The sequence below is a fragment of the Sinocyclocheilus grahami genome, unplaced genomic scaffold, assembly GCF_001515645.1.
Source record: "Sinocyclocheilus grahami isolate Dianchi unplaced genomic scaffold, SAMN03320097.WGS_v1.1 scaffold566.1, whole genome shotgun sequence".
Taxonomy (NCBI): Eukaryota; Metazoa; Chordata; class Actinopteri; order Cypriniformes; family Cyprinidae; genus Sinocyclocheilus; species Sinocyclocheilus grahami.
Window position 1 is genome coordinate 1,489,155 of NW_015505745.1, and position 15,767 is coordinate 1,504,921.

General features: G+C 39.3%; 1 protein-coding gene across 1 annotated transcript in view; it reads right to left on the bottom strand.

Moving 5' to 3' along the window:
- Positions 1 to 15,767, bottom strand: part of macf1a (microtubule actin crosslinking factor 1a) — a 176,573-nt gene that overhangs the window by 51,330 nt on the left and 109,476 nt on the right. The window contains exons 37-58 of the mRNA XM_016239453.1: positions 15,479 to 15,694; positions 15,231 to 15,380; positions 14,849 to 15,124; positions 13,381 to 13,530; positions 13,016 to 13,249; positions 12,761 to 12,931; positions 11,813 to 12,154; positions 11,537 to 11,728; positions 11,258 to 11,434; positions 10,963 to 11,086; positions 9,969 to 10,168; positions 9,561 to 9,878; positions 9,279 to 9,445; positions 7,759 to 7,915; positions 7,549 to 7,660; positions 6,864 to 6,926; positions 5,665 to 5,903; positions 5,332 to 5,461; positions 4,756 to 4,955; positions 3,744 to 4,251; positions 2,560 to 3,554; positions 988 to 1,488 (exon numbers count right to left, since the gene is read on the bottom strand). Coding sequence (XP_016094939.1) covers positions 988 to 1,488; positions 2,560 to 3,554; positions 3,744 to 4,251; positions 4,756 to 4,955; positions 5,332 to 5,461; positions 5,665 to 5,903; positions 6,864 to 6,926; positions 7,549 to 7,660; positions 7,759 to 7,915; positions 9,279 to 9,445; positions 9,561 to 9,878; positions 9,969 to 10,168; positions 10,963 to 11,086; positions 11,258 to 11,434; positions 11,537 to 11,728; positions 11,813 to 12,154; positions 12,761 to 12,931; positions 13,016 to 13,249; positions 13,381 to 13,530; positions 14,849 to 15,124; positions 15,231 to 15,380; positions 15,479 to 15,694 — 5,622 coding nt within the window. The remainder of the gene's footprint in view (positions 1 to 987; positions 1,489 to 2,559; positions 3,555 to 3,743; positions 4,252 to 4,755; positions 4,956 to 5,331; positions 5,462 to 5,664; positions 5,904 to 6,863; positions 6,927 to 7,548; positions 7,661 to 7,758; positions 7,916 to 9,278; positions 9,446 to 9,560; positions 9,879 to 9,968; positions 10,169 to 10,962; positions 11,087 to 11,257; positions 11,435 to 11,536; positions 11,729 to 11,812; positions 12,155 to 12,760; positions 12,932 to 13,015; positions 13,250 to 13,380; positions 13,531 to 14,848; positions 15,125 to 15,230; positions 15,381 to 15,478; positions 15,695 to 15,767) is intronic.

Below are 15,767 nucleotides of genomic sequence, written 5' to 3' on the forward strand. Positions count from 1 at the left end.
AAACAGCAAGAACATGTTGGTAAAGAAGGATTTATTAAGGGCGAGAGCCTTCATCCTGCAGTAATACAAAAATGTATATAATATATTTTAAACATGCATACTCTAGAGGGCTTTACAACTGACCAAAATGAAACTAAAACCACGCTACGGCTTATTGTGATTTAATTATATAAACATGCAGAATGCGTTTCAGAAGTGAAATCATTTGCTCAAGCAGCTCGTGATCTGGTGTTTTCAGTGTCTCAGAGCTGTTGGGTTTGCAGCCAACCATGCTCCACATAAATTCCATCTCTGCAATGTGATGCGAGTTTGGGTTGCTTATGGTTTAATATTTGAAAATGTAGAAATTAAGACCATAAATATTAGCATTGTAATTTTATAGTTGTACTATAAAATAAACTATTATTATTATTTTTAAAATATGTATTATTTATTTTATATTGAAATATTACAATAGTAATATATCTTTTGTTTGATACTTTTATTTAGTATTATTATTATTATTTTATAGTAAAAAAAAAAAAAACATTTAATCACTAAACATTTTTTTTTTAATCAGAAAAATTGCAATTAGATTTTTTCCCCCCCACGTCCCACAGCCCTGGCTTGATGTGATTTACAAAATTAGAACATGTTTCTGGATCAACATCCTTTGCTGGTTCTGGAACATCATCCTGCATCATCTGCAAATCATTGTCCACTGAATTCAGGGGAAGGCTGGTTCACTCAGGAACACGTCATACTTGGGTAAACCACATGGTGCACAACATAAGTTTAGATATGGAAAAAAACTAGAAATAATCATCCGTGTCACATGAGATCATGTTTAGGTAGGAGGGCTGAGCCCCTCTAAAACTGAAACTTTAGAACCGCCTGTGCCACACGAACATTGTTAGCATACAGTGGTTAGCACAGAAAGCAATCTGATACTGCAAATGATGGATACAGTACAGACAAAAATATACAGTTTGCTAAATCTTTTCCTACCTTGAATTCCTGAAGCTGCTGTTTGATGACCTCCACTTCTGTCCCCACGACGGCCTGTGTGTCCAGCACCTCCTCTGCCCGTCCCAGCAACCCTTGTAGGTCAGCTAGACGGGCGTAGAACTCCTTCATTCGCTCTTCTGCGGCTTCTATGAGTGCCAGACGGTTCTGGCCCCGCTCTGCCAGCTTGCCTGCCTGTCTGCTTAGTGCTTCAGTCTCTCGCCTGAGGGCCAGAAGATCAGGAGAGCTTCCCTCTCTACGCAGCATAGTCGTGCATTCTCCACCATGACTCTCTAGCTCGGCACGGAGGGCACTGAGTTGACTCAGGAAGCCCCTGACAGCATCAGCCTGTGAGGCCAAGGAGTCAGTATCCCGTCCCACAGGGCTAAGGCTATCCAACTCATCGTCCAAATCAGCCAGGCGGGAGAAAACATCTCGAACATGTGACTGGACTTCTCCCACACCTTGCAACCGGGACTCCAAGGATAAGCAGCATTGCTCTGTCTGTGGGGGAAAGAGAAGGGACAATTGCAGGCAAATAGAGATGAATTTGTGGGTCATTCCTACTATGCAGTAGACCAATCATATGTTTCTAAATATACTGGATAAGCATATTAATATACGCAGTAATAATATTACATAATATGCCTGAATTTTTCATTCGCAAAAAAATATTTTTTTGGTTAAAAAAAAAATAGTCATTTTTGCCACATCCCTGAGTGCTTTTAACATAAAGCACTGCCAAATTTACTAAGAAATACTCAATCATTCCTGAGATGTTTTAAACATACATTCTTGGGAAGACAGTTTAAAATTAAAATATAGGGCTTTCCTGTTTCTCAAATTTAATTTTCCATCCTATCAGTATGTAATGTCCCCTTAACTAACAAAACACAGTTCCTCAATTACAACATTCTCCAGGAAGTGACATAGTTTTTGTGAAAAAAAACAGCAGAAAGTTTTAGTAATGGATTTGATCAATTCTGTGTTTTTTTTGTGTTATTTGGTTTCTCAATCTAAAAAATACTAATCCTGTTTTATAAAATTGCAGAAATCGATATGAAAACAAGTTTCAAAAGATGAATAAATAAGTGATATTAAAATTAACTTCCAGTTGGTGTGGCTAACTTGCAATCCCTCACTAAGCAATAGCTAACTTTAGCTCTTTATTTTTATCCTTAGAGGCTTATTCTAATAATTTCTTGCTGTTATGTAAATACTTTTAAATAACATTACAATAAAAATGTGCTACACTTACAACATAAGTATATTTATTTTTTAAAAATGAAATGTTCAAAATGTACTGCACAGACATGCAGTATTGCACAATTGTATTTGTATTGTATTTTAATCTTAAATACTTAAACTTTTGGCGGCAAATCTTGAATACAAGCTATTATGAAAATAAACAAGACCAATTTAGATCAACAGCCAGAAAAAGACGGCATCTTATTTTCAGCAAACATGACATGAGCGCAGACTTAAACTACAGATCAGGTTATATATAACATCCCAACTACCGCTTCAGTCCTGGCACATTCCAGAGGCTCCTGATCATGTGAAGATTTCTCTCACCTTCTCAGTAACTTCTTCAAACTCTTTTTCCGCATCACGAGCTTGCTGCAACAGCCTCTGGCCACCATCTTCGCCGGCCCTGGAGATCTCGGGCGCATCCTGGAGTAGCCCCAGAGCCAGATTTTGCAGGTATATTACCTGTGGCTGTATAGAGTTTAACAGTTCTTGTTGGTTACGAAGACGCTCCAGGCTTTTGTTGCTACAAGCTTGTGGCCCAAGCGCCTCCTGAACCTCGATCTGATGTCTGGCTGCCTCGAGTCTTCTCTCCACAGCCAGTCTCCCATCTTCAAACTCCTTCAGTCTGCTTCCCAACTCTTCTATCTGAGCCGTGCGTCCCTGTAGTCGCTCAGAGAGACCATCTATCCTGCGATTAAGCTGGGCTTTTTCATCCATCACTTCCTCTTCACCAGTACAGCTCTGCTCCAGCAGTTGATCTGCTGCCGTGTTCAGAGAATCTAAGAGGCGGCGACGACGATCCAAGTCTAGGCTCAACTGTCTAGCCTTTTGCAAAGCCTCGTCTAAGGTGGAGGGGTCCAATGATGGGTGGATCTCTGCCTCCCTTTCCTCACATTCTGCAACCCAAGGTACAAGCTCATTGCGATGTTGTTGGTACAGCTCAGCACGGGACAGTTTCTCTTTTATTCGACTATGTTTATTAGAGGTTTGTTGGTTCATGCCCTCCCAGTCTTGCCTTAAGGTGTTTAGTCGAGTCTGTAGGGCTAATCGCTCATCTCCAGCAGGGAGAGATGCTAGCAAAGACGTCCCCTCGGCCTGGATGAGCTCATAGGATCCACGTTGTTGTGCTATGGCTCGCTGGAGATCCTCTTGTTGGGCCAAAAGTGTCTTTAGAGCATGAGGTTGGCAAGGAAGGCCTTTAGAAACCCCAGCGGTGTGATTCCCAGCCTGCCCACCCAACCAGCCACGAAGCTCGTCAAACATCTGCTGGAACTGCTGAGTGCTGGACAGGGCAGCCTGCAGCTGGGACAAGCCATCAGCTGAAAGACAGCAGTGAGGGGGACTGTTAATATTATGCACATGCTGCACGATACTGGAAAAAAACTGACATTGCGACAATTTGCTTTTCTGTGAAATACATTGTGAAATAAAAAGACACAGGAATTTTTTTTACAATTACAATACTAACATTTATGTCTTAATTTCTTAATTTTCAAACTGTTACTCACCAGCCCGTTCTTCTAGGTTTTTGAGGGGCCCGCTCACACTCTCCAATCGCTTGTGTAACTCATCTCTGAGATATGGTTCGGCCACAATTGTGCTGAGCTCCAAACACAGCTGCTCAGCCTGGGCAAGTTGACCTCGTCTCTGTTCCAGCACAGCACGGATCTCCCCAGTTTCCTGAAGCCTACGGCGCAGGGCTTCAGGCTGAGCGCTTAGAGAGGCCTGCGCATCCAGCCTCTCACCTAGATCGGCCATGCTCTGAGACAGCTCCCTGAGCAGGGCCAGGTAGCACTCGCTGGTTCCCTGTGCCTGGTCGATCTGCTGTGAGCGGCCGGTGAGACGAGCGGTGAGGTCTTCCCACTGCTGTGAAACGTCTGCCAGCTCCTGCCTCACCTCCTCTAGATCCTGTCCATCTCTAGAACCCTCGTCTCCAGATGGGGAGAGGATTCCCTCTGCCGCCCGAGTCAGCTGGTCAAACTGGGGTTGCCGTGTCTCAAACTCACGTAGCATGAACTGACAGGATAAAGAAAGAAATTTAAAGTGATTCTTATTGAAGCGGATACGTTTTGAGAACAAAACGTTTCATTTGATTTTTTTAATGAAAATCTGAGGCATGATATTAAATACCAATTATTTTATTCTGTTCATAAAAACAAACAAACAAACAAACAAAAAACAAAAATAATTTACAGTAATACACTTAATAGAGAAGAATATAAGCAACCATAGTTTTTAAAAACTAATTTTTTTATTGTAAAAGTTTCTTTTTTGATAAAACATTTGCAAGAACTATTTTATGAAATAACGTCACTGATCAATAATTTATTTGCCTTTTGAAGTAGGACTACTTTTATTGGTGGAAATTATTTTTTGACAATGTAACAGACACTGTCAGTGTGTTTAAACTGTATTTAATAATTTGTATTTAATGAACATTATGAATAGACCACTATAATGTGATATTTATAGATTTCATGTCCGATCTGTAATTTGGTAGACAAAAGAAGATTAGTTTACCTGCACTTGCTGTTTCTGTGTGTTGAGCATGTTGGGGTCGATACTCAGTGGGCCTAATACACTCATCATCAGCTCTTTCTCTCGTAGCCATGGTCCTAGCTGACTGGCTGCTGCAGCAAAACTACCAAGCCTATCAGCACACACCTCCAATTCAGTCTGCTTCTGTGCTGCAGTCTGATTGGCCTTCGTCCACCGTGAGTCTAGGAGAAAGAGCAATATTTAGAACAAATATCACAAGGACCAATCCTGATGCTTCAGAAACGATGACACTAAAATATTTAATGTACTAATAAATATACTGAAATACAATAGATAAAGAAAATCCCTGCACAGGCTGCACTTTGACAACAAATGGAACACCAGAATAAAAGTTCAGGATATTTGATTTGAAAAAGACAAGGTCAGAGCTCTTCTTGGAACTTACAGTACATTATTTTCAGCCTTCCATTTCCTGCACCCAACTCTCACCTTGTGACCAGCAAATGAATATTAATGTACTATTCTGTCGTTATAGTTAATTATTGCTATAGGTACAAAGTCCATTCAATGGAAATGCATTTAAAACACTTCACTGACCTATGTCTTCAAGCTGACGTTTCCATGTCTCAGCTTCAGGAGAGTCTGGATTATCTGTTATTAGCTGCTTGAGAGTGTTCTTCAGATCCTCCACGTTCCCAGAATGCTCGGCAAGTTCAGAAAGCAAAACCTGGAAACATATACCTGACTGTCAGCTGTCTGTCACAATGTAATAAATGATTGCTAGCCTACTGATTAACAATCCTTTAGAGAACTATGGTATAACACTGCAGAAAAATGACAGAAAATGAAAACAGATTTGCCGGATTACTGTGGGGGCCTGTAGTTTTTATACCACTGTTAAGAAAGTATTAAATTCTCTCAAAATGATACCTTAGTCTCTTGGGCTTGAGCACGCACCACCTCTGGCCGAGAAGGTGAGGCGGTCTGCCCTTGTGCCAGGCTCTGTTCACGGGGGCTCAGCCACTGGATGAGTGCCTCAGTGCCCTGCCTGGCCTTCTGCCGCAGGTCAAGAGAGGCCTCTTGCCTACCCTTCCTTTCCCTCATGTCACTGCCCAGCTGCTCATACTTGCAGTTCACATCTGCCACTGCCACCTGGATCTCAGTCAAGTCTGAGGGTAAGAGCGAAGGAATGTTGACGTAAGTACAATCAGAGCAGGCCAATGACAAGGCCAAATAGTTATAAAACTGCATCATGTTTGTGCTATTCTTCATGCAATGATATATAAGCTGAGGGTTAAGCATTTCAATTAATCTTTTATTTTTTAACTAACTGGACTAAAATCCATTCAGTTGTGAAGAACAACATATGGAGTTCTGCACATGATATGTGGAACATAACATTTATTGCGGTCACAAATTAAGAATTTGCTCCATTATTTATTAATTTGTGGATGTTTTAGTAACACTCACCCTCGTTTTAGCAAAATCAAGGACATGTTTCATTAATTAATTGCCTTGTTTTAGGTAAATCATGGCCACATTGTAGTAATTTGTTTCCTTGTTTTCAATTATTTTTTACCTGAAACGAGGGAACAAATTAGCAAGCTGCAAGAACAAATTCTTAAATCCGTGGTCACAATATATATGCCATGTGTGAGGCTCCATAGAAACCCCCCCCCCCCTCCAAACCACAAAAATATTCATTATTTTTGACATTACATTACTCTTGCAGTTTTGTCGATGCACTACAATGGGAACCAATATATTGGATATTGACTACAATGACTAGACAAACTGATTACTTGCAAAATGTGAACAGAGTTAACAGTCCTTTGCACCAGATTTATGTGCACCATCAGCATGAAAGAAAGCCTAAATGATTGGACAAATTGGTCATATGCAAAAAAACACATGACACAAATCTGCACATACTCTTAAAGCAAACTAACAGAACAGGACAAGAAGCAATGTAAATAAAAATAGGGAGAGTGAGTGAAAGGGTAAAGAAGAAGAGAGATGTGGAGTTATCCATGAGAGGGGAAGAACAAATGGAAATGACTAATAGAGGAAAGCCTCCAGTGAAGTGGATGCTGCACAGCTCACTGGCTAAAGGTGTGGAGGAAGCTCACCTTTACAGGTGTGAATGCCATTAACACTGTTGGGGCTGGTAGCACCATTGAGCTGGGAAACACCTGGGAGAAAGACACACAGACACACGCTCAGACAATGCCACAATAATTCACAGGCATGCTGGAGCAGCACACACACACAAGCAGCTAGACATACACAGAAGATTTAGACACAGAGACACATATACAAACATAGTGTGCTCACAATTAGTAGTTTTGAAGGTGCTAGATGCTTAAAGGGATAGTTCACTCAAAAACTCACCCTCATGTCATTCCAAACTGGTATGACTTTTTTTTGTTTCCATGGAGCACAAAAGGAGAACATTGAGCAACGTACGGATTGCTTTTTTCCATGCAGTAATAAATTAATTGGGAAAGGATGAAAAAGCACCATAAAAACTACAATTAAGAACATAAATCAAGCTTTTGCTCATACTTCTAGCCAGTTTTATTTTTATTTTTTTTATAAATTAGAATTTTGTTTCCCATGAAAGAAAGAAAGGCTAACTAGTTTTGAACATGAAGGTGAGTAAATTATGACAGTGTTAATTTTTGAGTGAACTATCCTCTATAAGTGGTGATTTGGGGACCAAATATTTACTTGTGTCACAGTGGAAACACAAAATACTAGCTACAGACAAAAAGGAGCATTGGCCCTGAACTTCCATAATGTTGTTTTGCCTACCAGCCTTGTTCTTGGGGGATGTGATGTTAATAATCAAGTTCTCCAGTTGTGAACTGGTCTTGTTCAACTCCTGAACTTGGCTTCCTTGGGTCTCCCATTCTGTGAGTAGATCCTACAAGTAAATTCATAAGACATATTAATTACAGCTCATCTCGCTAAAAACAGAAACTGATGTCAGAACACCGTAAATAGAGAGAACTACAGTCCTACTTTAAGCTGCTGTGCTCTTCTCTGCAGGCTTTCTGTGCTTAGATTGGGCTCTTTGGCAGGAAGTTGTTCTTGTACTGTCTGCAGCCACCTGAGGAGCGAGCCAGAGTGAGAGCGGAACTCTGCCAGTTGCTGGACGCAGCTCTGGATGGAATCAAATCTGTGAAGGACACAGGAAAAAAGTTATATGAATATCAACAAACCATTAAAATAAGATTCCATTTTGTTAATGGTAACACAATGCTGGGTCCAATGAGGCAACTTGCTCCATGTAAAATAAAACCGCTTTTGTGAATGGACTTCATCTTCTTTTTCAAACGCATTATTCCTTTCTTAATTTTAAATATCTTAATGAGGAAAAAATTCAGAGCACACCTTAAAAAGCAGAAATTCTACATGAAAAAAATATCTTGTAAAAGGACACAACCAGACATCTTTGACCTCCTATTAATGTCAACACTGTATGCTACTATTTTAGGTCATGGTGATAGATCAGGACATTGCGTGCCAGACTCCACTCCAGACTCTTAATGTGGACAGCATGCCTCTCTACCATTGTTCGCAGCAGTTAGGGTCAGAAGTCATGTCCCAACATGTTACCCTTTACATTCAGTTTATATTACAATAATCCCACTTCCCACTCACTAGTATTCCTAGAGATATGTGGAGTGGATTTAGACTTGAACACATGACCAGCTGTTTTATGTCTCTGAGGGCGTCTGAAATGCTTGGAGCCCCAGTCTGGCATCTTAAGGAGGGATGTGGCCAAATGGTTTCCATAACGGCGGATACAGTGGTGTCAAACTGGGTTAGCATGATGCTATTTTTTTATGGCTGAGAGTATTCTGGCCCCATCCATACTGTCTTTATGAGATTCTTCTTATTTTTGTCACATGTCAAATGTCAAAGCAATTAGAGTTGGCAGGGCATCACATTTCAAGATGAAACTATGACACAGAGAACAGCTTAGAACAGACTAACTATTCTACTCATGACTGTAACTGACATTAAGGGGGACAATATTACAATATCCTGAATATTTCATAATATTATTTTCAATTAATATTTCAGCATTAATTTTTTTTCTAGTCTGGAGAGAGAGGTTACATGTGGAAGACAGGGTTATTATTTGTTAGATAAAACTATTTAAAACAATTTGCCAACTGAAAAAAAGCTCAACTAAAATCAAATAAACATTTTAGAAAAATCTTAAACTAAATGAAAATTAGAAATGTTGCTTTGGCAACTAACTGAAATAAATGTAAAATAGGTTCAAGCATTAAATTCACTAAACCGAAAAAAATTTAAACAAAAACCTAGACTTAATTATTAATATTTAAAACAATGACAAAAGCTCAAAGTCATTACTAAAAATTAAACTAGAATTAAAATTAAACCTAAAAATATGAAAATAAAAGCTAATTAATATTGTATTAATATTAATACAAATTATAATCATGCAGGAAAACAATACTAAAATAACACTGGTGGAATACAATGTTTTCACAACTCTTTCCACTCACCTCTCATTGACATTGGATTCCAAACGTGCAAAGTCCTCAGAAACCTCTTTGGTTGTGTCCAGAAGGCTTTGTACATTGGCAAGGATCCCAGACTGGCTAAGGTCTGAACCGAGCTCGACAAATGACTTTAATTGACTCGACTCTTGGGTAATTTCTGATCTCACCTCCTTGAACGAAAAAGAGATAAAAGATGACACCTTTGGACATCTGCCAATAAACATGTAATCTTTCAGAAAGTGTGTAAATCTGTGGCCACATATGTGGAAAACCTAATTCGCTAACCTCTATGGTCTGTCTGTAGTCATCCACGCTGCAGTCAGGTTGGCCTACTGGGCTGAGAGCCCTTTCTCGACTCTGCGTAAAGCTGTGGAGATCTGCACTCTGTCGCTCAAAGCTCTCCAACTTGGGCAAAAGTCCTCGCAACTCAGTCTCTCTTTCAGCCTGTTTGGCCTGGGCCGCAGTGTAGCGTTGACTCAGGTCCTGTAGTGCCCCCTGCAGGCCAGACGCTGTCGATGCATCTGCAGACTTCAGAAGCTTGGACACAGAGTCCAAAGTTGCATCCACGCTGCCCTGCCTTGAAAGCAGCTCCTGACGTATTTTCTGAGGGGGGAGTGCCATGTTTGTAGAAAACATAATTCCTGGATAAGGAAAGTTTTACTTATGATTGTGATGGTACATTTAACAAAATACCTGATTTTGTGTCAGGGCATCCTGAACTGCTTGAGCGGTGGCCTGGACTGTGCCAGTTGATAAAGGTAGTCCATCTAACCATGCCAGCAGTGCTTTGAGCCCCTCCTGAACGCTGACTGATTGGGCAACAGCTGTTTGAAGCTGTTCGGCTCTCACTGACACTGAATTAGACAGGATTTCAAAGCGCTTCTCCAGAGTATCTGAAATGACCAAGAGGAAGTTTAAAATATATGTAAAGGATAATGTAAAGTGAGAAGGTCATTAGCACAAAATAAAAAACAGATCATGTCTTGTATTATTTTTAAAAGGGTATTTTGGAAAAATCACTATAAATTATACTGTCAATCAAACTAAAATATTTGACATCACAGTGACTTTATCTACCAGTCAAAAACAAATATTCCAGTGACTTGTGAAACACGTCACTGGCTGAGCCAATATTGCTGTGTTGGGTTAATTGGATGCTCAATTGGATGCTCGTGGTTGCTAAGAATTTTTTTTTTTGAAAGAATTTAAAACTTTTGTACTGCAAGGATACATTGAATTTATCAAAAGTGACAGTAAAAACTTTCATAATGTTATAAAATATTTCTATTTCAAATAAATGCTGTTCTTTCTATTCATCAAGAAATCCAAAGAAAAAAATGTAATATTAAGCAGCACAACTTTTTTCAACATTGATATCAATAAAATTGCTTTTTGAGCATCAAATCAGCATATTAGAATGATTTCTGAAGGATCATGTGACACTGATGGCTGCTGAAAATTCAACTTTTAGATCACAAAAATAAAATACATTTTAAAATATATTCAAATAGAAAAGATATTCTGAATCGCAATAAAATGATTTCACAATATTACTGTTTTTACTGTATTTTTGATTTTTTTTTTTTAAAACAGCCTTGGTGAGCACTTTACTGTGCTCATTTCAATTTCCTGGTGGAATGAACACTCTTTCAAGTAAATTATTTCCTGATACTGAGAATGAAATTACCTGTAAGATTGTTAATATCAGCATTTTTGAGAGCTGGGGACTCCTGAGTGCTGACCAGCTCTTTTCCTGCCCTCTTGACCTTCTCAAGCTGTACCAAACGCTCTGCCAACTCATCCTGCAACAGCTAACAAAATACAGCAGAAGAGAGAATAAGTAGATTAATTATGATGATTCCTAAGAGAGTATGGAAACTACATTTTGCTTAGGTGATCGTTTCCATTAGTTTATCCATATGGTAAAATTGTTTGTGAGTTTTCCTCAAATATTTTAGCCAGAAAAGCATTAATAACCCAACCTGTACAGTACTGAGCGAATGCTGCAATGTCTGAGTGTCCGTTTGCTCTCCGCTGGCTTTAAATACACTCTGATTTTGCTCCTGAGTGCTCAGCCAGGAGACTAAAGAACCAGCCTCATCTTGGTAGTGTTGGTATCGCTCCAGGAGACCTGAGAGATGGGTGCCAAGCTCTGAGGACTGAAAGAAGGAACACACAAGATTCAGTATCTCTTCAGCCATCTCTTCAGCCCATAATATGTCATTGTTGACTGAAAGAATACGAGGCTGTTTTGTACCCACCTTGCTGTGTAATGAACCGTAGCGCTGTGTGGCATCTTGGAGCTTGCCACTCACTAGGTGTCTGGTTTCCTCCAGAGCTGGATCCGTACTGCCCACCTTCTCCAAGGCCCCCTGGATGGAATCCAGAACCTTCTGCCCAGAGATTGTCACAAAGCGCAGATCTGCTTTGTGACAGATGACATCTTCTGCAAGCTGTAAAATACAGAGAAACACATTCTTAAAGTATTTTACTTTCTACCTGAAGTAAATTTATTATGTTAGACCATATTTTGATACCTTTTTGTGCTCCTCAATCCTATCTTTTAGGCCCTTTGCATCAGTTTCCCCTTCACCGAGTGAATGTAGCTCTTGTTCACTCTGATCCAGCCATGTCCTTAGGTTCCCATGCTCCTGCACAAACTTGGCAAACTCATCTCTGAGGGCCTCTGCCCGCCTCAGCCTGTCCTGACAGTTCTGAAGGCGCTCCTGATGCTGATTCTGTAATTGTTCTAGTTTTGCCCGTAAGCGCTGTTTCTCCTCTGGTGGCACACTGGAGTCGGGCTGTTCCAGGAGAGAGTGGACAGACTGGGCCACCTGCTGAAGGTGAGCCTGCTGAGCTTGTAACTGCTGCAGCTCACTCTGGTGGAATCAACAAAATGCAAACTGGGTACTGCTGACAGACATGATTGACTAATATTAAACATTAGAATCCATGGAACTAAACACTGAACAATTGAAAGAACTTGCTTTAGGGCTGTCCAAAAAATTTATTGAACTTTAAAAAACAAACTTTGCAACTTCAGAACTGACTGAACTGACAAAGGTTCTTAATCAGGGGGCCAGGGCCCACAAGCGGCTTAAGCAAACTTCCAAGGGCTTCCAAAACTTAAATATATGGTAGCCTAATTTTTAAAAGTGTGATTTCCAGATCTGGAAAAGTCATGAAAATCAATAAAATCTCATATCTAAATTTTTTAATGAATATATATTTTTCTAGTTATGACAAGTTCTAAAATATTTTTTTTCGGTAGAAATAAAAAAGATTTTATTAAATCCTTATCTAGTAAATCACGAATAACTGGAAGAGTCAAGGGCCTTTGAATATTGCTGTGGACAATGGAGTCAAAAAGGTTGAGAACCACTTCTTTAGAACTTATGTTAGAACTGAACACATGAACGAACTTTAGAATTGAGTTGCCATATTGGTAAAACAGATAATTACCAACATCAATTTAAGAATCTGACCTGAAGCATGTCACTGTGGGAATTTATAGCATTCTCCGGTGGTACAGATGATGGGGTGTCAGTGACAGTGTTGCCAAGTGACCTCCTCTTCGAGTCATCCAGTGATGACAATTCTCTGAGAAGGGTGTCTATTTTTTCCTGTGTCTCCTGCATCTGCTCCTCTGCTTTAGCCTTGGGAAGAATGAAAATATGATAATGATTAAAAAAAAAGAAGAAATGGTGACAAACGCAACAGAAAAAATGTGAACTGCTTACTCTTTGTGTGTTCTGTTGCAGTGTTGTGACAATGGCAGTGTCTACTTTACTTATTGAAGAGCGGACTGAGTTTGTAAGTGAGCCGTGCTTCTCTTTCAATTGTGAAAGAGTCCCCTGTAGTTTGGCCTTCTCTTCAGGACTCAAACTGTCCCCCTGCTCAGACAGCAACTCCTCCACTGAGTGGATAGTCTCAGTCAACAAGTCACTTTTGGTCTTAAGGTCCTTCTCCACCTCCTTTATTTATGGGGTACAAACAATAACAATAAACCAAACATCACAATTAAAAAAAAAAAAAAAAAATGTATGTCTTATGCAAGACATTGTGTAATACAGCTGCATGAAGTAAATATCAGATGTTATCACACCTTAAGTTCTCTTTGCTTCTGCTGTAACTCGTTCACATCATCTGACTCGGTTCCAACTCTCTGATTGGCCAAGAGGCTGGCAGCACCAGCCAACCACATTGTGAGATTCTCCAGTTTTTGACAGCATTCTGCCTTCTGCTGCTGCACAACCTATATCCACAGTAAAAAGGGAGGTAAAAAAAGTGATAAAGATTTGCATTTGATCAATTATAATCATAATTCTCTTAAACTTCTAAGTATTCATCATACTATCGTTTTTACCCCAATCTCTCATACTTGCCAGATTTCACACAAAGTAAACAATTTACACTGGTTGAGCATGATGTGTCCAAATTCATCACATAAAGCACCAAAATGAACAAATAAAAACACAACAGGCCAGTGAAGCAGAAAAATAAACAAAAGACCTTAGGACAAATACTAAAACATCTCAGATATTTTCTTATTTTTCTACAAAAGAAAGGTTAAAAACAAGCAAGCTATACAGTGAGGCTACATTTAAATCTTTAGTGTTTTCCAAATGTGTCTTCTGTGGCAATCTGTAAAAGCAAGGCAGACAGGTTAATATACATGTTATGTTAATTCACACGCAGCTCGCACACTCAAGTTTGTAATGCAGGTGGCTACAGAACAAAGCTCAACAACAAAGATTTCTATTGAAATAAGGTCATGTTATGTAGCTGGTTAATATACATGAGGTTTTGTCAAAAACGTGACTTGTGATAGTGTTGAAAGCATAAGTTAATAATTATACACTATGTGAGTACAGCATTATATACACTCAACGTTTTTTTTTTAGCAAAAGTAGAAAGCTGAAGTATGAATCTTAGAGCTGTAACAGAATACTGGACTTATGCGCAGTTTGCACTTCAAAGCTATACATTTTCAATACAATAAAGTTGTAAAATTTTCAGGTACAAATATAAAACATCAAAAATTTGTTGAAATTTCTGTCATTCCTAAATGAATATACGTATGTATCGTTTAATATATAAATAAAAAATAATATAAAGGTTTATAATAAGTATTTTTTAATTATTGTTCCTGACACATAAAAATATGTTGCTAAAAAAGTAATGTTTTAGCAGTGGGGCCAGTAAAAAACTTCTAAGGCAACTAAAAATCTAAACTACTGGCTTGACTTAGCCAGCAAACAAAAGTCGTTATTGTTGAGTTCTGCAGAAGCATTACTGAAAAAACAGATCAGCATTATTATAGCGCTGTAAAATTAACTGTACAATTAGATCATACTGATAGTTACATGCATGTGAAGATTAAAAATTTTTAAATGCAGCATTCGTGCTAACAAGTATTCATGTATGCATCAGTAGTGTGGTTATCTGTTACCACAAATGTTCTGTTCTTAATGCATTAGAATTTTTTCTTTATCCCAGTTGAATGATTGTGAGACTGTTAAAAGACTGCTTTTAATTTGGCAGCACAAGCATTTATACATCTCTTTGCAAACCTCTCTATCCCTTGTAGTTTGTCTCTCTTCTTTTTCTTTCTGTTCTTTCCTCATTTGTTGGTTCTCTCTCGTCTGCTGGGCTGATAGTGCCTCTGCCCTGGCATGATTGAGACCAACAGCCTGGTGAAAGACCCTCTGTAGCTGCTCCAGTTGTCCAAGGAGACGCCTGCTCTGATCAGGCAACAGGTCCTGAGCATGTTCAGAGATAAACACCTGAATATTGAACGCCACATTGCTGACTTCATTGGATCGGGCAGCAAGAGAGTTCTGTAACATCTGTAGGGAAAAAAATTAACGACTGTGAAAAAGATGCCATCATTGTAACTACAAATGTAAATATCTGTAAATGCTAGATAGGATATCATCACTGTCGATGTTTTACTTTGCACAACTGTTGCTTTTGAGTGATCTCGGCCACCGTCTGTCCATGTACCCCTGTTTCTTCCTGCATTTGTGTCTCAGTCTCCTTAAGCCAGATAAGAAGTTTATCAACTTGCTCTTGTAAAGCTTTCAGCTGACTGCTTACAGCTTCCTGTAAAAATATAAAAATCATGCAAAGAGACTTCAAATTAATTTTTCTGTCATGAAAAAAATACTCTCTAAACTAAACTTTGTAGGAATTTTTATTACGTTTTGTGCATCACGTTGTGCTCGTAACCCCTGCAAAGTATTCTGGGCAAGGTCCCCGGCTGCACTGTAAGCCCGAGCTAAGCTTCGCCCATCTTTTTCCAGGGCCTTAAGCAGCTGAGGTGGAACATCCTGAGGGTAAGACTCCAGCAGCTGTGTAGCTGCTTCAGTCTCCTTGCGCACTTCTGGTTCCAGGTCACTAATTTCCAGAAAAAGCATCTGAAAAGAGAACTAAATTAAAATACAGCACTTGTAAGCTTAAACAACCTGTTAAATTGGCAACATATCAAAC